General features: G+C 43.4%; 1 protein-coding gene across 2 annotated transcripts in view; it reads left to right on the top strand.

Annotated features, from left to right (window-relative positions):
• KCNIP4 (potassium voltage-gated channel interacting protein 4) overlaps nucleotides 1–25185 on the top strand; it is a 976654-nt gene that overhangs the window by 749643 nt on the left and 201826 nt on the right. For both annotated transcript variants that reach the window (XM_073574668.1, XM_073574667.1), the window contains exon 4: nucleotides 299–369. In XM_073574668.1, coding sequence (XP_073430769.1) covers nucleotides 299–369 — 71 coding nt within the window. The remainder of the gene's footprint in view (nucleotides 1–298; nucleotides 370–25185) is intronic.

Here is a 25185-nt window from a genome sequence, read left to right as displayed (position 1 = left end):
CCATCACAGATGTCACAGAACCATGTACAATCAGACATAGAATTTTTATGGATCATTTTCCACAAATGAGGAATTCTGTCTTTAAATATCCGCATAGTACACATTATCTCCACCTCTTCTCTCTATTTCCAACTCCATTCAAGCATGTACTATATGAAAAATGATCATTTATTGATCTGAAACATGGTTTGTTTAATTATTGTAAAAATAATTAATTGATTTCATTAATAGTAATCCAATCTATCTACACTGGTAAAATATTTTCTTTTATACTAATTGTGTGCATTTTCTTTTACAGATGCTTCGAATTACGCACACTTCCTGTTTAATGCTTTCGACACAGACCACAATGGATCTGTGAGTTTCGAGGTAGGTCATTCCTTTAATTTTGGATATATTAATAGTATAAACGATTACCTTTGCTTCCTATAATTAATTATTGCATATATAACTCTAATGTTATGTTATGGCTTTATCTTTTTTGGATGTTTTTGAAAAATGTTGCAGCGTGCACAAGTCAGTGTTGCAATTGCTGGTATGATTCCACTAATTATTGTAACTATCGACTTTCATTTTCATCAAATTAATTTGCTAAATTAGAGCTAGATGTGAAGGGAGAAGAGGTGAGGGGACCGTGGCCCGGTAGCATTCTAGATTATATTCTGTGATTGAAAGTTTAAGGGTTCTTTTACACTTACTGGGTTTTTGCAGCCCATTGTTATTGTGGACCTTTTTTGCGGGTCATATCGCCGCAATTTTCACTGTCTGCCGCAATAACAGACCGCAAAAAACTTGTAGATCATCGTTTTTCAGGTTTCCAATACTATGGGAAAAAAAACCCCTCCGTTCCGCAAAACTGGAATTCACGGTGCACCGCAAAAACAAACTTCCGTTGTTTTTGCGGCCCCATTGATTTTCAATGGGGGCCATGTCCGTAAGCCGTGAAAAAGATCGAGCAGGCTTGATCTTTTATCACGGCCATACGGCACACGGCACTCCGACTAATTTTTGCGGGCCGATTTTGTGGCCCCATAGAAATCTATTGGGGCCACAAAAACGTTAAATGTAAAAGAAGCCGAAGGTCGAGGTCACACAAGTGTTGATTCTCTCATGGGAGAGAGTCAGCTCGATTATGCTAATGATACACGGCTCAAGCTCTGTTAGAGTTTGAGTCTAGTGTCAGTTTACTTTGATACGATTTTCTGATATCACAGATGCAGAGAAGATGGAGAACTTAATATCTGCATCTTCTCCATTGTCTGTGTACGAGTAAAACGGATATCAGAGTGCAGTCCAATGTTTTACACTCACCCGTAGACTTGAATGGGTATGCATGCTCCGATTTGCAGAGCCACTTGCAATATGTTAATATTTTCTTTCTTCTGCCGAATCGGCATGAGAAAAAATTAGTATATCTTCACTTCCCCATAGCACATCCGATATCACTCGTCAGAATTATACACTTGTGTGAGCAAGTCCTAAAGCTGAGTATGGAAGGAGATGTTATCTCATTATCACTGTGTTCATCCATGAGTGACATACTAAAGAATTTTGTCCACATGTGACCAATAAGGGTCGATCTCATGGAAAGTGTAGTCCCTGTTTGTTAAGATTCAAGAGTAAAGCAACTTAGGAGTAGCATATAGTATAGTTTCAGAGATTTTAAGGTTGAAGATAAACATAAATCCATCAAGTTCATCCTCTAACAGGTATTATGGCCTCTATAACCTTCACACAGTTTTATGGCACCCACAGCTCCCTAAATACAATATTATGGCCATTATAGCCCTCTCACAGTATGATTTCTCCATCTGTCCCTCCACACAGCATGAGGGTCCTGGTTGCCAGAGTCCTCCCACATAGTATGTTTCCCCCCACAGTCCCTCCATACATAGCATTGTAACAAGGGGGCACGGCGGGGTAGTCGTGGACGAGTCCACTAAGTTACAGTTAGTGAGCTCCCTGGCTCCTTGCACATAAAATGACAGGTGAAGTCCCAGTCCTGCGATACAGTCAGTTACCTTCTTAACACGCTCACTTCAGCCACTGGGGATGAGTACTCAGGAAACACCACATGCCACAGTTCTATTCCAACAGGAAAACTTTAATGTAAACAACACAATGCTTGCTGCTCTGTCCCTGCAACTTCATGAGGCTGCACAGCATCAATGGCTCCCATCCAGGTTTGGGAACCCACGCTCCTTCAGGGGACGTTCCTACAGTACTATGGCCCATCCACACTGCCTGACAGTCCGTGGCAGCTTTTATCCCCTCGACCGGGATATCCTCTGTTCTGGGCTGTGGTGAGCGTCCTGCCCTGGGCAAGCCTGCCCGGGCTCTGCTCTAGGAACAGGAAATCCTTTTCCTGTAAGCCTGCTGTGCCATCCCCCTTCTTAACTCCTCCCCACAGTGTAACCCATTCTGTCCCTAACTAAACATTCAGATAGCAAATACAGCACATTACACATTAATACATCACATCACAATATAAAACTTGAGGGAACTATTAAGGGTGCCGCATGGGCTCGGTGTGTAGGAGAGAGGAGGCAATTGATGGTCCCCGCAACCTCCTTACAGCATAATGGCTGCTCCCAGAGTCCCTCACATGGTATAATGCCCCAACAGCCCTCTACACACAGTATGATAGACTACAGCCTCACATGCAGTATGATACCCCAACAGCCAATTGACCCCACACAATATCATTGCCCCAGAGCCCTCACGGATCGCTTATAAACTGAATGATAGCTCCAACTTTAAGCAAATGTGAATTAGTAAATGTGAATTATTAAAATATAACTTTTAATCAATGTAATTAAAATATCTAAACACTGACAAACATATAAAACCCTAGGGACATTAAGTTGTGCAAACGAAGCAAATAAGCTAACAACAATACTTGATCACGATATATGCCAAACTAGTATGGGAGGGAGGAGCATACTTTGACATGGACAGGATGACGACCTAAATAGACCCTAATGACCTTCCATGCCACATAGAATGAGGGGGCTCCAGATCGTTTAGACTTCATGTGGTAAGATCGTTCCTTTATGAATTAGTTTGATGCTACCAAATGCCAAATGTTTTGGACTGCTCCCTACATATTAATTTCTACATACTGAATTATAGTATGTTTGTTGATTATCTATGACCTGATGCAGATATATTTCATTAAAAACACATGTGACATGCACAAATGTGAACAAGTCGGTCGGACAGTGTTCACACCACCCACTGACTGAAACACAAACAAAAGCATAGAATGACAAATGTGCAGAAATACCCTGCAGTAAAAAATATGACAATAATCAGCAAGTGCTGGTAAAAAGATGACAACAAATACAGGGTATTTAGTCGATACGTTTTTTTGCAAAAAAGTGTATACCAAGCCACTCCACCTCGTCAAGGTAACCCTTAATGGAGCAGTCCCTATCTAATGTATTTAAAACCTGAACATATGAACAGTGTCTAAATGAACAGGATTAAGATTAATTAAGATATATTTCATTGTACTATTGACCGCCATAATAGGACTGGTTTCTGCCTAGTGGGGCATAGTACACTTATCATGCATCAGGTATTGTTATTAGCTTATTTGCTTCATTTTCACACTTAATGTCCCTAGGGTTTTTTTATATGTTTGTTAGTACAGTATTTAGATTTTAGATATTTTAATTATATTGGTTAAAAGTTATATTTTAATGATTCACATTGATTATTTCACATTTGCTTAAGTCTGTAATATACCAGTGGATCTTCACAGCTATACCCATTTGCTTATTAGTGAATGATAGCTCCCACAATTCTTCCACACACAGATGATGGCTCCCCTAGTCTTCTCACATGGTATTATGTCCTCACTGTCCCCCCCATGCACAATATCATGGTTGCCACAGCCTTCTACACACAGGATAATAACCTACGCAGCTCATAACACAGTATGATGGCCCCCGCAGCATCTCACCCAGCAATGATATCACTACATGTGCCCGCTGTCCTGAGATATGCGGACACTTCAGAATGGCTGCTGCAGTGACTGGAGCACTGGGGCAATGAGGAGGAGAGGTGAATATCATATTTGTTTTAACCAGCAAGTACATTGTGGTGGCCAAAATACTGTATAGGGGACTATGGTGAGTGCATCATAATGTATGGACTATGGAGAACTATGGGGAGTGCATTATGTATGGAGGACTATGGGGAGTGCATTATGTATGGAGGACTATGGGTAGTGAATTAAACTGTATTTACTGGAGGACTATGGGGAGTATATTATACTATATAGACTATGGGGAGTGTATTATATTGTATTGAGGACAATGGGGAGTGCATTATACTGCATGTAGGACAATGGGTAGCGCATTATACAATATAGGGGACTATGGGAAGTGCATTATGCTGTTTGCACTATGAATGACTATGGCAAGTGCATTATTCTATATAGAGGACTATGGAGAGCACATTATACTGTATGGAGGACTATGGGAAGTGCATTAAACTGTATGGGGACTATGGGGAGTCCATTATACTGTATGTGCTTTGCAGAACTATGGCGAGTGTATTACACTGTCTGAGCTATGAAAGACTATAGGTAGTGTTTTATATTGTATTGAGGACTATGGGGAGCACATTATACTGCATGTAGCACCATGGGTAGCACCTTATACAGTATAGAGGACTATGGTAAGTGCATTATACTGTATGGACTAAGGATGACTATGGGAAGTGCATTATTTTATGTGGAGGACTGTGGGGAGTGCATTGTACTGTATGGAGGACTATGGGGAGTCCATTATACTTCATGGATGACTATGGGGAGCGCATTATATTGAGGAATATGGGGAGAGCATTATACTGTATGGAGGACTATGGGAAGTGCATTATACTGTTTGGAGGACTATGGGAAGTGCATTATACTGTATGGACTGTGAGGAGCATATTATACTGTATGGAGGAATATGAGGACCGCATTATCCTATATGGAGGACTACATGGAGTGCATTATACTGTATGAAGGACTATGAGGAGTGCATTATACTATTTGAAGGACTATGTGGAATGCATTATACTATATGTTTATGGGTTGCAATTTACTATATGGAGGATTATGGACAGCCATATACTATATGGAGAACTATGAAGCCTATTATACTATATGGAGGGCTATAGTAGGGTCATTATAATATTTGTAGGGCTATGTGGGGGGCCATTATAATATTGGAAGGCTATGTGGGAGCTATTATACTTTATGGAGGGCTATGTGAGGACCATTATACCGTATGGAAGCAATTAAACAGTATCACGGTTTGTCTTGGGTCTATCATACTGTGTGGGGGCCATTATACTGTTTGAAGGGCTAGTGGGAGCCATTATATACAGTAGTGTTGTGAGGTGTATGGGCCATTATACTGTATGTAGGTCCATTATACTGCATGGAAGACTGTGGGGGTCACAGTTGGGGTATCATACTATGTTGGGGTCAGTATACTTTGCTGGGGAAGTTGAGATGGGGTACAGTATGGTCATCATACTGTGTGTGTGTGGAGGGTATTGTGGAGGAATTCACTGTTTGGGGTATCATACAGTGTTGGTTGGGTACTTTTGTTGTCATCATATTTTATGGGTGTAATGAAAGGGGAATCTAGGGCTTCAGTAGGAGGAATATTACTTTGTAAAGGCTGCAAAGTTGAGATATGCTCTTCTGTGACCCCACCACTTTCTTTTTATCTAGTTGAGGGGGGGGCCAAATTAGAACTTCTGCTATGGGGCCCCATGACTTGTAGGTAGGCCCCTGTGCACTGGCTTATTGGTGGAGCAGAGAGCCGATGGCTACCATTGTATTATTGGCATCCTGAGGAAGAGGACACCCTTAAAATCCAGAAGCTTTTTAAAACCTTTGCTCCCGCACGGCTATTATCAATATATGACTGGCCCCTACTCGATTAACAAGAGACAAGTACAATTTTCTTCATTTTTCCATTCACAATAACAGAGGTACAACACAATGCAGGGGTCTAAGAAGCAAATGCCCCAGAATTCATGAAGAATACAAATATTTATTGAGAAATTCATACGTAAGGAGAGATGACATAGCTTTTTTAAGGCCTCCCTAATATTAGATATTCCCACAGCTCCCAATATTATTACTGTACAATAAAAAACTAAACAAGCGTGTAAAACAAAGCTGTGTTCGGTTTGGCTATTCTCGTCCATAAGCTGCACCACATCAGCCAAAGGACAACAGCCCAGGGGCTACACTCTGCCCAGGTGTACGTTTATTGGAGTAAAAGTTCTATTTCTAACAACCATGTAAACCAGAAGAAGTTGATCCTGAGGCCAAGTTGTCGCAATTGTACAAGTATATCTTGCATTGCAATGTGATCAAATTTATTTGCTCAGTTTGGGATCTGGGACACAATTCATAATTTGTGGATTTTTGCAAGCTGCGTTTTATGACTGTTACTATTCATTGAAGTTTTTTGCAACAAATTCTTCAAAACGACGTACATGTTTCATGAATAAAGTCGCATTTCATGAAACAGCTGAAAACGTTTAGAAACCAAGAGCAAGTGAAAAAAGACAAAAAAAATACCAAAAACAAGACCAAAATAAACCCAAATCCAATAATGAATAGGGGCCCTAAGTGTTTGGTGAATCTCATTCAGGCTGATTGTCATGATCAGGACGGGGTTTCGCTTTGGCCCGTCCTGGTCAGACTGGGGGTTAATTGTTTCTGCCTCTCTCTGGCAGAGGGTGGCTATTTAATGCTCACTGGACCTAGGTCCGGCGTCAGTTATACTCCTGCCCTCGGCTGAGTTAGTTGACCTCTTGTGTACGTGTGCCTTGTGCCTGATAACTTGTTGCTTGTTTGGTTGTGATCCGGTTCTGTCCCTGTTACGAGTTCTGCCTGTCCCTCTTGTACCGCACCGCCCTCTCGTGTATGACTCTCTGCTTGTGACTTGACTCTTCTCTGCTCGTCCCTTTTGTACCGCACCGCTCTCTCGTGTATGACCTCTGCCTGTCTGACCTGCGTTTTCCTCTCCTCTACTACAGTATTCCTGCAGTAGGTACATTACATCATCTGCAGTAGTAGGACGCTAAGCCCCGCCCCCTGCAGTCACATGATCGTAGGTCCTGGTACTCCTTACTATTTTCCGTGCCTCAGGTCCTGTCTGCTTAAACCTTCACTACCGTATTGGGCCCCGTGCTCTCCCGCAGTGTGGGTAAGTCACCCTGCTCAGCTGTGGCAGTTGCCGACGCTGACAGGATCCTGACACTGATATTTACTATCATTATGAGTGAGCTTACACAGAATGATAAAAGTGGCTACAGAACAGCACAACTAGGGTTGTCCATCCTGAGTTGCACTGCACTTCTGTACCCAAGAACAGCCACACCACAGTTTGCAGAGCTGTGGTGTTTTGGCTCCATACCCTGGTTACTTTCTACAGCCATGGAATCTACAGACAGCTGACTAGTGAGGGTACGGGGTTTTGGACCCCCTTCAGTCTGATATTGATGACCTATTGCTAACTATTCTACATATACTCTATTTGATGAATTGCATAGAAGTCAATTTTTGAAGATCACTGATGTCTGTGAAGCTCAGCTCTGCTATGTCTGGGTGTAGAATAAAGTATGGCTTTATTTATGGCTTTTGAGTGAGATACAGAGAAGGAGCATGAAATTTTACTTCCCAATGATTCATACTGTGAAGCATACTGTATGTCAGTCGGTGATTTCATCTGTCATGTATATCTGTTATTGATGTTCTTCAAGATGGTGTCATCTTCAAAGCTCATCTCTCTGCCCTTTGATTTTCGTTTCCAATAAATCCCAACAACCGTCAAGAAACAAGAAGTTCAAAAACTTAATTGCATATAGAAGGAGAAAAAGGAGCGATCAAAAAAGTCCAATACAATTATATATAAAATACAAAATCAATTTTATTCAAATATATCAGGGATGAAGGAAATGGTGGGATAAAAGTCAAATGACCACAAAAAGTACATGAGCACAACGGGGTACACACAAGGTAGCAGGACCAAAGGAATGGGGATTAGTTTTAGCATAGCATAGTAGCATGTTAAATCAGTATATTGCACTATCCCAATTCACAGTAATACAACCAGGCTTGGTATACAAAGTCAAAACATGTATTACATTGTCCCAAGTCACTATATAACCACCAGATATAACGTAGAAAAATTGTGGAAAGGACAAGGGATAAGTAGACTAGATATATATTACCTTTCCTGGTATATGGATAGAGTCCACCCTGGCGTGCCCCCCCCCCGACGCACGTTTCGGCTATATGGCCTTTATCAAGGGGTGGCCATATAGCCGAAACGTGCATTGGGGGGGGGCACGCCAGGGTGGACTCTATCCATATACCAGGAAAGGTAATATATATCTAGTCTGCTTATCCCTTGTCCTTTCCACAATTTTTCTACGTTACATCTGGTGGTTATATTGTGACTTGGGACAATGTAATACATGTTTTGACTTTGTATACCAAGCCTGGTTGTATTACTGTGAATTGGGATAGTGCAATATACTGATTTAACATGCTACTATGCTATGCTAAAACTAATCCCCATTCCTTTGGTCCTGCTACCTTGTGTGTACCCCGTTGTGCTCATGTACTTTTTGTGGTCATTTGATTTTTATTCCACCATTTCCTTCATCCCTGATATATTTGAATAAAATTGATTTTGTATTTTCTTATATAATTGTATTGGACTTTTTTGATCGCTCCTTTTTCTCCTTCTATATGCAATTAATTTTTTGCGATTGTCCTATTGTGCCATATATAGACCCATTACATATTGTATTTAAAGTATATCTTTCATCTACTACTAATGTTTTAATGGGTATTGCTTCCATGAAACTTTTATGGGGTAAAGTTCAAAAACTTGTTAGATGGCATTATTTTTTTTTCTGAGTTTAAAAACTGCAAGTGTTTTTGGGTTTTTTTTACAGTAGAGGAATAAATTGAGTTGTATTGCTTACCTCACTTTTGTCCTTAGACCATCCTAGCTGATCCCCATCTCACTATATGTCCCATAACCCCAAAGTGTACACACAGTAAGATGCCCATGGTGTACATAGACATACATACATACACAGCTCTGCTACACCAACACTCGCATTGTTACACCTTGCCTGTGTAACAATGGATGGCTGGAGATGTGGTTCTGCTAGGTCTCTAATGGAATTTATTTAGGCTAAACCAGGGAGTGATATTTAAGGGATTTTGAAAAGCAATCCACAGTTTGTAGTCTCTGTTAAGTATGGCTGACAATCGTGAGTTCCAAATATGTGGTACCAAGTCATCAGGTCGAAACTGAGGTCAGAAGGAACCAAGGTCAAGGCAAACAGAGTTCAGCCATAAGTAGAGAACAATATGGAAGGAGGTAAGAGGCTAGAGTCAGGAAATAAAACAGGGTCGAATTGATATGAAAGCTCTGGTCCAGGGTGCTGGATGAAAGGCACTTATAAAGCATGGATCATACTAGCATTGGCTGAAGTCATGGGAAATTAGCATTATCTGGCCTTTTACGAGAGGCGTAGCTGGTTGCACACAACCTTTATGCTCTATGTTAAACCTCTAATAACATCCAGTGCAGATGCATGGAGGGAGCTCAGAAGCTGTGCTTACTCTATACAGGGCAGGAGACATCTGTGTTACCCAGCTGGCACATGCCTCCAACATCAGGGATTGGAGGTAATCCCGATTCCTGTTTGACCATTTAGATGCTGCTTTCTCAGAATGGTTGTAGCTGGTTCTAGCTAAATGGGTCTAGCCGGTGTGGGCTTGGACGATGGATTCACATGGCATCTTGGGGCCTACGGGATGCTTCCCTCATTTGGTATTTGGTGCACCAGAGGATTTGTTTCATGGTGGAATCTTAATTTCTTTATTTGCTGCAATATATACTGGAAACAAATGACAGTTCAATTTCCCAGACTATTAGAATTTGTAAAAAAAAAAAAAGAATATATAAAAGTGAAAACAAATAATTTACAAAACAAAAATTTCAAATCACGCACCATTTCCAAAAATTTAGAAAATAGCAAAAACACGTATGTGGTATCCCAGGGTCTGCAAAAGTCTGGTCTAGTGAATTATAAAATTATTTAATCCATAAAAAATGATCTAAATACCAGAATAGCCATTTTTTATTCATGTAACCCAACCCACAAAAATGCAATATAAAAAAAGAATTGAAACATCATTTGTAACCCACAACGGTATAAAAAATTCAGCTTACTACATACAAAACAAACTCTCACAAAGATAAATTGGTAGAATTTTTTTTTTTTTTGTTAAAGTTACAGGTCTGAGAAAATGGTGACACCAATCACATTTATGGGCAGCACGGTGTCTCAGTGGTTAGCACTGCAGCCTTGCAGCGCTGGAGTCCTGGGTTCGAATCCCACCAAGGACAACATCTGCAAGGAGCTTGTATGTTCTCCCCGTGTTTGCGTGGGTTTCCTCCGGGTTCTTCGGTTTCCTCCCACATTCCAAAGACATACTGATAGGGAATTTAGATTGTGAGCCCCATCGGGGACAGTGATGATAATGTGTGCAAACTGTAAAGCGCTGCGGAATATGTTAGCGCTATATAAAAGATTATTATTTGTTAGCAAATTTCTAAATTTTTGGGTATCACTGTAATTGTACTGACATGCAGAATTATGTTGCCTTTTAATTAATTTTTTTTTACTGTACATTGAATGCTATGAAAGGGAAACTATAGCAGAATTCCTTAATTTTTTCACCACATTATATTTCCACGAGAACATTATATAATAAAATGATTGGTGTCATTCAAAACTGCAATTACTCCAGCAAAAAAAATAAGTTCAGCCATGTCAACAAAAATAAAAGAAATATGGTCCTTGCAAGAAGGGAGAGAAATAAATAGGAACAAATGAGCAAAAAAGGAAAAAAAAGTTCTGACGTAAAGTGACTGAAGTCACTGCCCTGTTACCAATTGCATAGTTGGTAAATACTGAATAGTTGGGGCCAAATTGCACAAAACAAAATATGCCCTCCATTATCAAAATGTGTTTTACCGCTCAAATACCTTTAGGGTATGTGAACATGGTGCCATATAGATACCAGCATACCCGCAGCGTATTGTCAAGAGAAAAACACGTCAGGAAAACACCGCCAGTGTTTTTACTTGTCACCTTTTTGGCATTTTTGCTTCGACTTTGCCGCCAGCACCTTTCATTTTTTTATTCTATTTATAAAATAGTGGTGACTTTGAAATGGGTGAACTAAGAGAATGGACAAGTCACTTTCTTTTTAGCTATTTCATAGCTTTCAAAGCCTGAGGTTGTAAAAAAGTTAAAAAAAGAAACGTATTCACAGCAAATCATTTTGACATTACTGTGCCTTATATTCATTATTTTATCTTATTGACATCTCTCCATTACTAATCCGGGCTTAATGTCACCTTACAATAGAAAAGTGACATTAACCCCTTATTACCCCACTTGCCACTGCTACAGGGCAAGTGGGAAGAACCCCACAAAGCTCCAGAATAGGCGCATCTAATAGATGCGTCTTTTCTGGGCAGCTGGGGGCTGCTTTTTTTAGGCTGTGGGGGCCAAGATCAATGGCCCCTTACCAGCCTGAAAATAGCAGCCCCCAGCAGTGAGTTTCGCTGGGTTGGTTACAAATATAAGGGGGACCCTATGTCGGGTTTTTTTTTCATTCTTCTCTCCTGCTCGCTATTGCCGGCAGAGCAGGAGAGAAGAATGACAGCCGCGGTCAGCACCAGCCGCCAGGGAACAGCGCTTACAGTAGCGCTTCTTCCCTGGCGGCCGTCTGTGAGCACGGAGAACAGTGTGAACTGTTCTCCATGTGCACGTGTTCAGCACTTTTGTGGAGCGTGCGCTCCCTCGAACACTGACATGTCTCCGTGTTTTTACACGGACCGTGTGTCCGCGAAAACACGCTGATATGTGCAGAGACACATTAATTTTAATGTGTCTACGTGTGTCAGTGTCTCCGGTACGTGAGGAAACTGTCACTACACGTATCGGAGCCACTGATGTGTGAAACAGGCCGTATACAGTTTTAGAAGGAAGGTTGTGTTGGTGCAGCAAGATAATGACCAGCCGATGTCATTAAGAACTATTTTCAGAGTAAGGCACTAAACGTATAAAAAATCCGTCTGATTTTGACGGCCGAGAATCGCACCAATGTTCTCTGTACAATGATCCGTATGTAATCCGTTTGCAATGCGAGGATGCGATTTCCTCCCATCTGTGTATCCGTGTGACAGCCGGATGGCATGCGTATGGCTTTACATTTCTCACTGATTTTACCCATTGAATTTAATGACTCATTGGGATGAAATGAGGAAAATGCTTGCGTATTTCTCGCAAGACACGCATGGTCCGTGTGGTGTGCGATTTTTTTTTTTTTATCGCGCCCTTAGAGTTGCATTGGTGAGACTATTTCACTCGCACATATAATACAGCCAAGAAAAAAAACGGTAACACACTGACTCACCAGTAACGTCTCTAGGTGAAGTCCTTCATCTTCGCTTTTCTTCTTCATCCAGCACAGACCGCCATCATGTCTTCTAGCCAGGGATTGTCTCTGCAGGAAATAACACCGTTATCTAGAGCACCGCTTGCAGAACACATTACTTAATTTTTTCCCAACTTCTACACTACACCAGATGAAGAAAAAAGGCGACATAGTGTCGCTCTGCTGTTGTGAGGTCATTTTCCCCTCTGTCACTGAGGCCTGGTGAACTCCCTATTCTAGTGAAGGAAGGTAGTGAGCCTGATTATCAGGCACCTGGGACTAATGAAGACGATTGGCTGAGTGGAGTCACTGACTGGATTTAAGGCAGCCTACGCCCTTTCTGCCCTGCGGGTGATTTCTCTGTGGACTCTTGGACACCAGTCTGATTCCTGCTCTCCTAAAGCTAAGTTTTCTGTTTTGCCTTTTGCATTTAAGATTTGCTTTTGTTTTTCTTGCTTTTTGGATTCTGCCACTCCCTGCTGGAGTGTGCAGTGTTCCGTTAGCTCTGCCTTCTGAAAGTACCTGAGTGCTGATTTAGTTTTTGAAGCTTAGTTGCTTCAGTGCCATTTTTATATCAGCTTGTTGGCTTTTGTCTCTGATAGGGTTTTGGCAGATTGCAGACAGCAGCCTTCCTATCCGTTCCTATCTAGGTAGTTTTTGGGCCCCGTCTTTGCTCAGTCTGTCTTTCTGTCTGTGTAAGTGTTTTCATCTTGCTTCACCGTCATTATATGTGGGGGGCTGCCTATTGCTTTAGGGTCTGCTTTGGGGCAGATAGATTTCCCCTTTCCTTCTTTAGGCCTATGTATCTCTCCGGCTGTGATCGAGGGGTCTAGGTCATCGTAGCAACCCCCCACGGCTACTGCTAGTTGTGTTGATAGGTTCAGGGGTCTGCAATCTGATAGTTGCCAACTTCTCTGGTTTTCTGGACTTAGCTAGCATTTCTGTTTTTGCCTCCTACGGTGACTCAATCATAACAGAATCACCCACCCAACCGCAGATCCTTGGGTACTCAATAGCAGGAAAGAATTGTGTTTAAAAAAAAAAAAAAAAAAAAAAGAGTGTGTATATTCTTTCCTCTCTATCTCTGAGGCCGTAGGGGGAATTTTTTTTTTTTTCTCTCAATGGAGATTAAGCAAGTGTCTGATCGTGTGGAGCAGCTCACTGCTGAAGTGCGAGGAATTTCTGCCTATCTTGCTCGTTCACATACTGTTGAACCAAAGATTCCTACACCTGATGTATTTTTTGGGGATCGATCTAAATTTTTGAATTTCAAAAATAATTGTAAATTATTTTTTGCTTTGAAGCCTAACTCGTCAGGGAGCCCCGCGCAGCAGGTTAAAATTGTCATCTCTTTGCTGCGCGGCGATCCCCAGGATTGGGCGTTTTCTTTGAAACCAGATGACCCTATTCTGACTAATGTGAACGCATTTTTTCAAGCCTTGGGGTTGCTGTACGACGAACCTATTGCTATTGATCAGGCTGAAAAGACCCTGTTAGCATTGAACCAGGGTCGAGAATCTGCAGAGTTGTACTGTCAAAAGTTCCGAAAGTGGGCGGTCCTTACTACCTGGAATGATAGTGCCTTGGCTGCTCTCTTTCGGAAGGGTTTGTCAGAAGCCGTAAAAGATACTATGGTGGGATTTCCTGTTCCCTCTGGTCTGGATGATTCTATGTCTTTAGCCATTCAGGTTGATCGGCGTTTACGTGAACGCAGGATTACACGAGAGGTGTTGCCACCGGTTGAACAGACGTCTGAACCTATGCAGTGTGATAGAGTTTTGTCTAAGGCGCAACGTCAGGAATTCAGAAGGCGTAAAGCTGTGTTTTTTCTGTGGAGATGCCTCACATATTATTTCTGTTTGTCCTAAATGTGAGAAACGCTTTGCACACACGTTTTCTGTTGGTGGGGTTCAGCCTAAGTTTCTTTTGGCGATTACTCTGATCTGTTCCCTGTCCACATTTTCCGCCAAGGCTTTTGTGGATTCGGGAGCAGCGCTAAACCTTATTGACTTGGATTTTGCTAAACGTTGTGGATTTCCGTTGACACCTCTGCAGACGCCTATCCCTTTGAGGGGGACTGATGCTACCCCTCTGGCTAAAAATAAACCTCAGTTTTGGACCCAGTTGGTCATGCGGGTCGCCCCAGACCACCAAGAAAATTGCAGATTTTTGGTGTTGCATGGCCTGCATGATGCCGTTGTTCTGGGGTTTCCCTGGTTGCAGATTCATAATCCAGTTTTGGATTGGAAGTCTGTGTCTGTGGTGAGTTGGGGTTGCCGGTGTACCTTTAGTGAGGCTCCGTTTTTTTCCACCTCTCCTCAGTCGCATGAGGTTCCTGACTATTTGGCGGACTTCTATGATGTATTTAGTGAGAATGAGTCTGTGTCCTTGCCTCCTCATAGGAGTTATGACTGTGCAATTGAACTAAGCCCGGGGTGTAAATTTCCTAAGGGTTGGCTTTTCAATTTATCTGTACCCGAGCACGAGGCTATGCGGTCCTATATTAAGGAGGCGTTGGAGAAGGGTCATATTAGACCATCCTCTTCACCCTTAGGTGCCGGGTTTTTTTTTGTGGCCAGGAAGGATGGTTCTTTAAGGCCTTGTATTGATTATCGTGCCCTCAATAAAATTACTATTAAATATCAGTATCCGTTACCCCTGATTTCAGATCTATTCTCTAGAGTCAGAGGTGCTTGCTGGTTTACCAAGCTTGACCTCAGGGGGGCGTATAATCTTATCCGCATTAAGCAGGGGGATGAATGGAAGACGGCGTTTAATACTCCGGAGGGACATTTTGAGTACCTGGTGATGCCTTTTGGGCTCGCTAATGCCCCTTCTGTCTTCCAGTGCTTCATGAACGATATTTTCCGAGACTTTGTCGATAAATTTTTGATTATCTATCTGGACGATATTTTGATCTTCTCCAAGGATTGGGATGCTCATGTGGAACATATTCGGACTGTGTTCCGGATCTTGAGAGAGAATTCTCTGTATGTCAAAGGATCAAAATGCCTTTTTGGAGTACAGAGGATTTCTTTTTTGGGATTTATTTTGTCTCCGTCAACTATTGAAATGGACCCGGCCAAGGTACAGGCCATTTATGATTGGGTTCAGCCCCCTTCTTTGAAGGCTCTCCAGAAGTTTTTGGGTTTTGCTAATTTTTATCAGAAATTTATAGCAAAATTTTCTAGTATTGCCAAACCATTGACTGACCTGACCAGGAAGGGTGCGGATGTGTTGAATTGGTCTCCGGAGGTGGTTGCTTCCTTTTAGTAGCTGAAGCGTAGATTTACCTCCGCCCCGGTTCTGCGGCAACCTGATGTCTCACTCCCGTTTCAGGTAGAGGTGGATGCTTCTGAGATTGGTGCAGGAGCGGTGTTGTCCCAAAAGGATCCGGTAACATCTAAAATGAATCCCTGTGCTTTCTTTTCCCGAAAGTTCTCTTCATCTGAACGTAACTATGATGTGGGGAATCGGGAACTGTTGGCCATGAAATGGGCATTGGAGGAGTGGAGACATTGGTTGGAGGGAGCCAAACATCAAGTTGTGGTCCTCACTGACCACAAAAATTTGATTTACCTAGAGTCGGCTAAACGCTTGAACCCTAGACAGGCTAGGTGGGCCTTGTTTTTTACACGTTTTGATTTTGTGGTCTCTTTCCTTCCTGGAACTAAGAATGTCTAGGCAGACGCCCTCTCTAGGAGTTTCTTTGTTGATTCTCCTGTGGTGACTAAGCCTGCTACCATCTTAGGCGAAGGGGTAGTTCTTTCTGCCATCTTGCCCGATTTGAGACGTGCTCTGGAAGAGTTCCAGGAGGACAAACCTGAGCGTTGTCCCAGTGGAAAGTTGTATATTCCTGACCAGTGGAAGAAGAGAGTGATGTCTGAAGTTCATTGCTCTGCATTGGCTGGTCATCCAGGTATTTTTGGTACTAGAGATCTGGTGAGTCGCTCTTTTTGGTGGCCCACCTTGTCTCATGATGTCAGGAATTTTGTGCAGTCCTGTGGGACTTGCTCCCGGTCTAAATCTTGTTCTCGCTCTAGTGGGTTGTTGATGCCTTTGCCGGTCCCCAGGAGGCCATGGACCCATATTTCAATGGATTTCATCTCTGATATGCCGGTCTCTCAAAGAATGAATGTTATTTGGGTGATTTGTGATAGGTTCTCTAAGATGGTTCATCTTGTACCACTCTCTAAGTTGCCATCTTCCTCTGAGTTGGTGCCCCTGTTTTTGCAACAGGTGGTTCGCTTGCACGGGATTCCTGAGAACATTGTATCTGACAGAGGAGTTCAATTTGTGTCTAAATTTTGGAGGACGTTCTGTTCCAAGTTGGGAATTCAGTTGTCCTTCTCCTCTGCTTTTCACCCTCAGACCAATGGGCAGACAGAGAGAACAAACCAGACCTTGGAGTCGTATTTGAGATGTTTTATTTCCGCTGATCAGGATGATTGGGTTTCATTTTTGCCCTTGGCCAAATTTGCTTTGAATAATAGAGCTAGTTCTGCCACTTTGATGTCACCTTTTTTTTGTAACTTTGGGTTTCATCCTCGATTTTCTTCAGGGCAGGTGGAGCCCTCTGCCTGCCCAGGTGTTGACACTGTGGTGGAGAGAATGCACCAGATCTGGGACCAAGTGGTGGATAAGTTATCTCTCTCCCAGGAAAAGGCCCAGCGGTTTTCCAATTGACATAGGACCATTGGTCCCCAGTTTAAGATTGGTGATATGGTGTGGTTATCATCAAAAAATATTGCTATGAAGGTGGCTTCTCCTAAGTTTAAGCCTAGATTTATTGGACCTTACAAGATTTTGGAGATTATTAATCCGGTCTCTTTTCGTTTGGCTCTTCCTGTCACATTTAAGATCCATAATGTGTTCCATAAGTCCTTGTTGAAGAGGTTTGTTGAGCCAGTTGTGCCTGAGGTGGCACCTCCGGACCCTGTATTGGTTGAAGGTAACTTGGAATATGAGGTAGAGAAAATTCTGGATTCCCGTCTGGCTAGACGGAGACTCCAGTATTTGGTTAAGTGGAAGGGTTATGGTCAGGAGGATAATTCCTGGGTCTCTGCCTCTGATATTCATGCCAAAAGATTGGTGCGTGCCTTTCATCGGGCTCACCCTGATCGCCCTGGTAGCGTTGTTGAGGGTTCGGTGACCCCTCCTCAAGGGGGGAGTACTGTTGTGAGTTCATTTTCCCCTCCGTCACTGAGGCCTGGTGAACTCCCTATTCTAGTGAAGGAAGGTAGTGAGCCTGATTATCAGGCACCTGGGACTAATGAAGACGATTGGCTGAGTGGAGTCACTGACTGGATTTAAGGCAGCCTACGCCCTTTCTGCCCTGCGGGTGATTTCTCTGTGGACTCTTGGACACCAGTCTGATTCCTGCTCTCCTAAAGCTAAGTTTTCTGTTTTGCCTTTTGCATTTAAGATTTGCTTTTGTTTTTCTTGCTTTTTGGATTCTGCCACTCCCTGCTGGAGTGTGCAGTGTTCCGTTAGCTCTGTCTTCTGAAAGTACCTGAATGCTGATTTAGTTTTTGAAGCTTAGTTGCTTCAGTGCCATTTTTATATCAGCTTGTTGGCTTTTGTCTCTGATAGGGTTTTGGCAGATTGCAGACAGCAGCCTTCCTATCCGTTCCTATCTAGGTAGTTTTTGGGCCCCGTCTTTGCTCAGTCTGTCTTTCTGTCTGTGTAAGTGTTTTCATCTTGCTTCACCGTCATTATATGTGGGGGGCTGCCTATTGCTTTGGGGTCTGCTCTGGGGCAGATAGATTTCCCCTTTCCTTCTTTAGGCCTATGTATCTCTCCGGCTGTGATCGAGGGGTCTAGGTCATCGTAGCAACCCCCCACGGCTACTGCTAGTTGTGTTGATAGGTTCAGGGGTCTGCAATCTGATAGTTGCCAACTTCTCTGGTTTTCTGGACTTAGCTTGCATTTCTGTTTTTGCCTCCTACGGTGACTCAATCATAACACTCTGCACAGTAACTGGACGGCCCCCCACCATTTAAAACGGTATCCTCAAAAAAATAAAATAAATACATCACTGCAGTGATAATATCCTTTAATTAGCACCTATGGTAATAATATCCCCCATCCTGGCCCGCGTGTGTCTCATCCCTGGCTCCAGCCATATGTTCTGCCATCCTGCCCTCATGAGTATCCATTCTGCCCCCATATGATCTCCGTATCCTGCCCCATCTGTCCCATGATCCTGTCCCATGATCCTGACCCATGTTTCCCAAGATCCTGCCACATGATCCTGCCCCATTTGTCTCCATCTTATCCATCCTACCCCATAATCCTGCACCATGTGTCTCCATCCTGCACCATGATCCTGCCCCATCTGTCTCCATCCTGCCCCATGACCCTGCCCCATCTGTCTCCATCCTGCCCCATATTCTTGCCCCCATGTGTTTACATCCTTCCCCCGTGTCTCCCATCCTGCCCCCCGTGTCTCCTATCCTGCCTCCTGTGTCTCCCATTGTGCCTCCGAGTCTCCATTCTGCCCCGGGCTTGCCGCTTTCATTAAAAATAAAAAAAAACACTTTCTCCTTACCTGGCCGCGGTCCAGCATCGATTACACCCCAGGCATTTTAACGCGAACTCGCCGATGAATGACAATGGTGTCATACACTGGCGACATGCACACTGACGTCAGCTGCCAGCCTCCGATTGGCTGGCGGCTTTTAACTATTACCGTGCGGGCCCGCACGGCATTAGTCTGTCTCGGACGCAGGTTCAGTTACTGCACCGGCAGAAGCCTGCCGCTAGGGTCCAGTGAGCAGAAGAGATGGGACCAGATCCGGGCCCCTTCTGTTCATCGGGCCCCATACTCCAGTCAAGGCAGTAATGCCCTGATGGCAGCCCTGTTTACAGATTCTGTGGTTCTCCAAGATGTTCGGAACATCCTCGCTGCCGAGATCCTTCAAAAACTGCATACAAGTGTAACTAGGAGAATTAATAATGTTTTGAAGGTAAAGAACGGTCCCAACAAATATTGATGTGATTTAGATTTCTTTTTTTACTTTGCATTTCGTTGGCCATCGTATATGACGAGGTTTTTATCACTGTAATCACTGTAACCTGGTTGTCAGCCGAGATACCAAGCGGTATTGCTTTCCCACACAAATCCTAAAACAGAATCATAGAATGGTAGAATTGGAAGGGACCTCCTGAACCATCTGGTCCAACCCTCTGGATTTTCTAAATCATCCAAGACAGATGTCTGTCCACCCCCTGTTTGAAAACTTCTATTAAAGGAGAACTCACCACTAATGATGGGCGAGTAGCGTCATTGCTCAGTTCACCCCAAGCATGCTCGGGTGATCTCTGAGTATTTTGACGTGCTCGGAGATTTAGTTTTCGTCATCTCAGCTGCATGATTTGCGACTTGTAGAAAGGCTAAATACATGTGGGAAATCCCTAACAAAGAGGCATTCCACACATATATTCAAGCTGTCTAGCATTTGCAAATCATGCAGCTTAGGCGACGAAAAGTAAATCTCCGAGCACGCCAAAATACTCGGAGACCCGAGCAACGAGTATACTCGCTCATCACTACTCACCACCTCTCTTGGCAGCCAGTTCCACTCATTGATCATCTTTACTGTCAAGAAGTTTTTATCTAATACCTAATCTGTGTCTCCACCCATTCAGTTTCATTCCATTGCTTCTAGTCTTTCCTTGTGCAAATGAAAATAAAGATGATCCTTCTACAATGTGACAGCCCTTGAGATATTTGTAGACCGCTTTTAAGTCTCCTCTCAGTCTTCTCTTTTGAAAGCTAAACATTCCCAAATCCTGCAACTGTTCCTCATAGGATATGGTTTGCAGACCGGTCACTATTGTGGTCGCTCTTTTTTTTAAAATGTGGTGCCCAAAACTGGACACAATATTCCAGATGAGGTCTGACCAAAGAGTAGTAGAGGGCAATAATGACTAAACGTGATCTAGACTGTATACTTCTGTTAATACATCCTAGAAATGTATTTGTATTTTTTGCTGCTGCATCACATTGTTGACTCATGTTCAGTTTGTGATCTATTAGTATACCCAAGTCTTTTTCACATATGCTGATGCTTAGCCCTATTCCTCCCATTCTGTATAAGCTTTTTTCATTTTTATTGCCCAGATATAGTACTTTGCATTTTTCCCTATTATAAATCATTCTGTTAGTTGCTACCCATTGCTCCAGTTTATTTGTATCTTTTTGAATCCTCTCTCTCTTCTCTAGTATTAGCTATCCCTCCTAGCTTTGTGTTATCAGCAAATTTAATCAGTTTACCCTCAATTCCTTCGTCTAAATCATTGATAAAGATGTTGAATAATACAGGGCCTAGGACAGAGCCCTGTGGTACCCCACTTGAGACATTCTTCCAACTGGATTTGCAGCCATTTATGACCACCCTTTGGGTCCGATCACTAAGTCAGTTATAAATCCACCTAACAGTTGCCTTGTCCATTCCATACTTTTTTTTTATAAGGATTGTGTGAGATACTTTGTCAAATGCTTTGCTGAAGTCAAGATATACTATATCTACAACATTTCCCTCATCCACCCAGTCAGTGATTCTGTCATAGAAGGAAATTAAGTTAGTCTGACACGACTTATTAGTTACAAACCCATGCTGATTCTGTTTAATCACTTCATTCTTATCCAGGTACTTACATATATGTTGTTTAATAATTTGTTCAAAAATCTTTCCTGGTATAGAAGTCAGACTCACCGTTCTATTGTTCCCTGGGTCCACCTTCTTCCCCTTTTTGAAAATAGAAACAACATTTGCTCTTCTCCAGTCCAGAAAATCACAACCGACAATTATAGGCTGTGACAAGTTTTTGACCACTCCCACAAAACCACAGTTTGTCAGTGTTGACCAGGAATTTTTCTGGCATCATCGTGGCATAACACTTCCAACATACAATGTGACTAGATGTACCCCTTGAACCTGGTTCTGACCCCTCCTGGGTCCGTGTCCACACCTCAGAGGTCGCCTTGGACCCCTTCTTTTGAGTATCCCTGACAAGGCATCTCGGTCTCCCTTTGACTGCTCATGGAGTTCTCTGCAGCAAAGTATCTTTCCACAGGCTCACTAAATTATTGCATTATTGGGATCTCCTTGTGCAACACAGCTTTGATCGGATTTCAATAGTAAATGGATAAATTGGTTCACTACAACTCTTTCCACCATCTGTGCTGGAGAGCAGGTCTTGAGCTGCAGCCATTTTTGCAGCAGGTGTAACAGCTTTAACATCTGAGACCAGGGAGGTTTGTCCTTTTGGTAGCGCCAGAGGTGCACCCGTTGCACCTGGACCACCAGGGTTACGCTCAAACGTGCCATAATTTGTGCCTTCTGGTTGTCATACACCTTGGCATCCTGCAAGACATGGTCATAATGTTTTCTGTGGTTCCCTATTGAGATACAGCACCAGGACCCATGTCTATTGCTCCGGGGGCAGTCTTTCCCTGTCTGCCTAGACATCATCCTCCAGTGTCGTTTTCTGCAAGTCACCCCTTACTGTTCCCCTCACACGGATACCATCCCTTTGGATGGCAGAAAGTGCAGTCTCTCCACCCCAGACAGATTCCACCAAAAGAGCCATTTCTTGCTGATGCTTCTGTGTTGTGAGTTCATTTTCCCCTTCACAGTCGATGTCTGATGAACTCCCTCTTCTGGTGAAGGAAGGTAGTGAGGCTGATTACCAAACACCTGATCTGGTAGATGATGACTGGGTAACAGGAACTTCTGACTGGATATAAGGCAGCCGACGCCCTTCTGAGTCGCTGGTGATTTCTCTGCTGGATTCTTGGAGACCAGTCTGATTCCTGCTTCCCAAAGATAAGTTTTTGCTCTGCTATTGAACTTATTAGTTTGGTTTTGTTTACCTTGTTTTTTGGAGTTCAGCCATCCCCGGTCGGGGGTGTGCTGAGTTCCATTTTTGTCTCTGATCAGTTTGTCTCTTTGCTCTGTCTTCAGAATTTACCTGAGTGCTGATATAGTCATTTTGAAGTCCTATAAACTTCAGGGCCTGTTTTTCCTATCAGTCGGTTGGGACATTTTTTGGTAGGGTTTTTTACGGATTGCAGACAGCAGCTTTTCTATCCTGTCCTTTTTAGTTAGCTTGGGCTCCATCGTTTACTCAACCTATCTTTCTGTCTGTGTTAGTGTTTTCATCTTGCTTCACCTTCATTATATATTGGGGGCTGCCTATTGCTTTGTGGTCTGCTCTGGGGCAGTTTAGATTTCCCCTTTCTTTCTTTAGGCCTGTTTAGTTCTCCGGCTGTGATCGAGGGGTCTAGGGCATCGTAGGAACCCCCCACGGCTACTGTTAGTTGTTGTGGATAGGATCAGGGGTCTGCAATCCGATAGCTACCAGCCTCTCCGATTTTCTGGACTTAGCTTGTATTTTTGTTTTTTCCTCCTTCGGTGACTCATTCATAACACTCCTGCATCTGCTGCTGATGCTGCTGATGCTGCTGCAGCTGCTGTTGCTGCTGTTGAACCTGGACTAATAACTTCACAAGATCTTCCATTCTTTATGACAGTGTTTGCAATGCTGACTCTGCCTTTACAAAGGACATATAGACTTTATCCCACAATCACCTGTGCTTTTTGGGATTCCGTTCAATACACCAATTTTAGGGACTTACTCATTTGTAGACAGTTGGTAGCATTCACACCGGAACATAGTTTTGACAGTTTTTGACAATCAGCATTGCTAAAGCACACTGCTGGGGGCTGGTATTTTCAGGTTTCAGGTGGTAAGGGTCCATGGATATTGCCCCCACTCCAGCCTAAAGATAGCAGCCAACAGCTGGCCAAAAAAGGCACATCTATTAGATGCACCAATTCTGTCACTTTGTCTGGCTCTTTCCACATGTCCTGTAGTGGTGGCAAGTGGAATTCATATTTGTGGGGTTGTTGTCACTTTTTTATTGTCAGGTGACATCAAGCCCACAACTACAACTTAGTAAGGCTAGTTTCACACTAGCGTATGGCAGAGCTACGGAGGGATGCGGACTTCCTCCGTGAAGCTCCGCCCACTGCTGCACCTCCTCTGTACAGCTCCGCCTACGTAGGCATGCGGCCTGCGTACCCTATCTTTACTATTGGGTACACAGGCCATGCCGATGTACGCAGATGCCTCCGTATGCGTCTTTTGACGGTGTGGTGACCTGCGCAGACCGCAACGTTTTGCATTTTGTTGCGATCACCGCTAATGCTAAAGATAGGGTACTCAGGCCGCATGCCGACGTAGGCGAAGCTGAACGGAGGAGGTGCGGCAGTGGGCGGAGCTTCACAAAGGAAGTACGCATCCCTCCGCAGCTCTGCCATATGCTAGTGTGAAACTAGCCTAATGGAGAGGTGTCTTTTAAGGTGCCTATACATTACTAATCTTATAGTTATATGGTAAATAAAGACACAGCAACAATAAAGCATTTTATAAAAAATAAAGCAAAACACACTTTTACTTTTTTATTTAAAAATAGCAAACACAGTTATACTCACCTAACACTTAATTCCACCGAAGCCCTCGTCTTCTGTAAGAAAACAAAAATAAAAAACAACAATATCCCTCACCTGTTCGTCGTTCTATCCCATGCCGTAATCCATGTCTGAGGGAAAAACAGTTTTCAACCTGGATGGTGCCAAAATGCGACCGTCCAGGCTGAGAAACACTGGTGACTGAACTGCTGCGAGCGTAGACTCAGTGACCAGCGGTGACGTTATTGAGGTTACCTCCGGTCGGTGAGATCCCTGCTAACACTGTGAGAAAAACTGTATATATCCGGCATACTACGTCTGTATATAACTGTCACACTACATCGGTATATAACCGACACACACTACCTCATTATATAACCGATGCACACTATGTATGTATATAACTGGCACACTAAGTCTGTATATAACCGGAACACTACGTCTGTATATACTGTGAGTTAGCGCTGTCATCTAAGTGGGGATCACTCGCTTGGCAGCGAACAAAACACATCCGGCAGCAGGTTTTCCTTAAAAACATAGCAGTCCATGCGGTTTATTCACCCTCATAAACCACAGCAGCAATGTACAACAGCTTCATATCACCAGCATAGCGTCCATTAAACAGGCTGTTCAGCCCCAGTGTTAGCTCACCCGTCAGGGTTCCTTATGCGGCTTATCAGGACGTTTTATGTTAGTTCCCTCCAGGGAGCTCTCAGGCACACATCGCCCTGGCACACGCCCAGCCGCTCCACAGGCTGATAGTGAGGAGATCCTTCTCCTCACGGGACCTTCCAAACTGGACCAACCTGGTCCCAGCATTCACCCCTTGTGACCTATCCTGGCTACGTTATATGGTCCGTAGCCACGCCCACTGGGTCACATGGCTATGACCTCATCACAGGTCCTTCACCTACTCACATAGCCTTTTACTATAGGTGTTATCACACACACCCTTGGGTGGGTTTGTGGGCAGCTAGAACCCACCCATCTCTCCAGCTGCCTGAAGGCTTCTCCCTAACACATAGGCACGACAGATCAGCTCTGCTGATTAGCACATAACCAAGCCTTCATCTCAAAGCCACCCACTTTGAGACACACCACGGCCACTCCGTATTCGGCCACTCATCCTCTCTCTTGGGACATCCACAC

The sequence above is a fragment of the Dendrobates tinctorius genome, unplaced genomic scaffold (genome assembly GCF_039654945.1).
Source record: "Dendrobates tinctorius isolate UK_male_01 unplaced genomic scaffold, ASM3965494v1 ptg000039l, whole genome shotgun sequence".
NCBI lineage: Eukaryota > Metazoa > Chordata > Amphibia > Anura > Dendrobatidae > Dendrobates > Dendrobates tinctorius.
The sequence above is the reverse complement of the archived record's forward strand: the minus strand, read 5'-3'. Positions and strand labels throughout refer to the sequence as shown.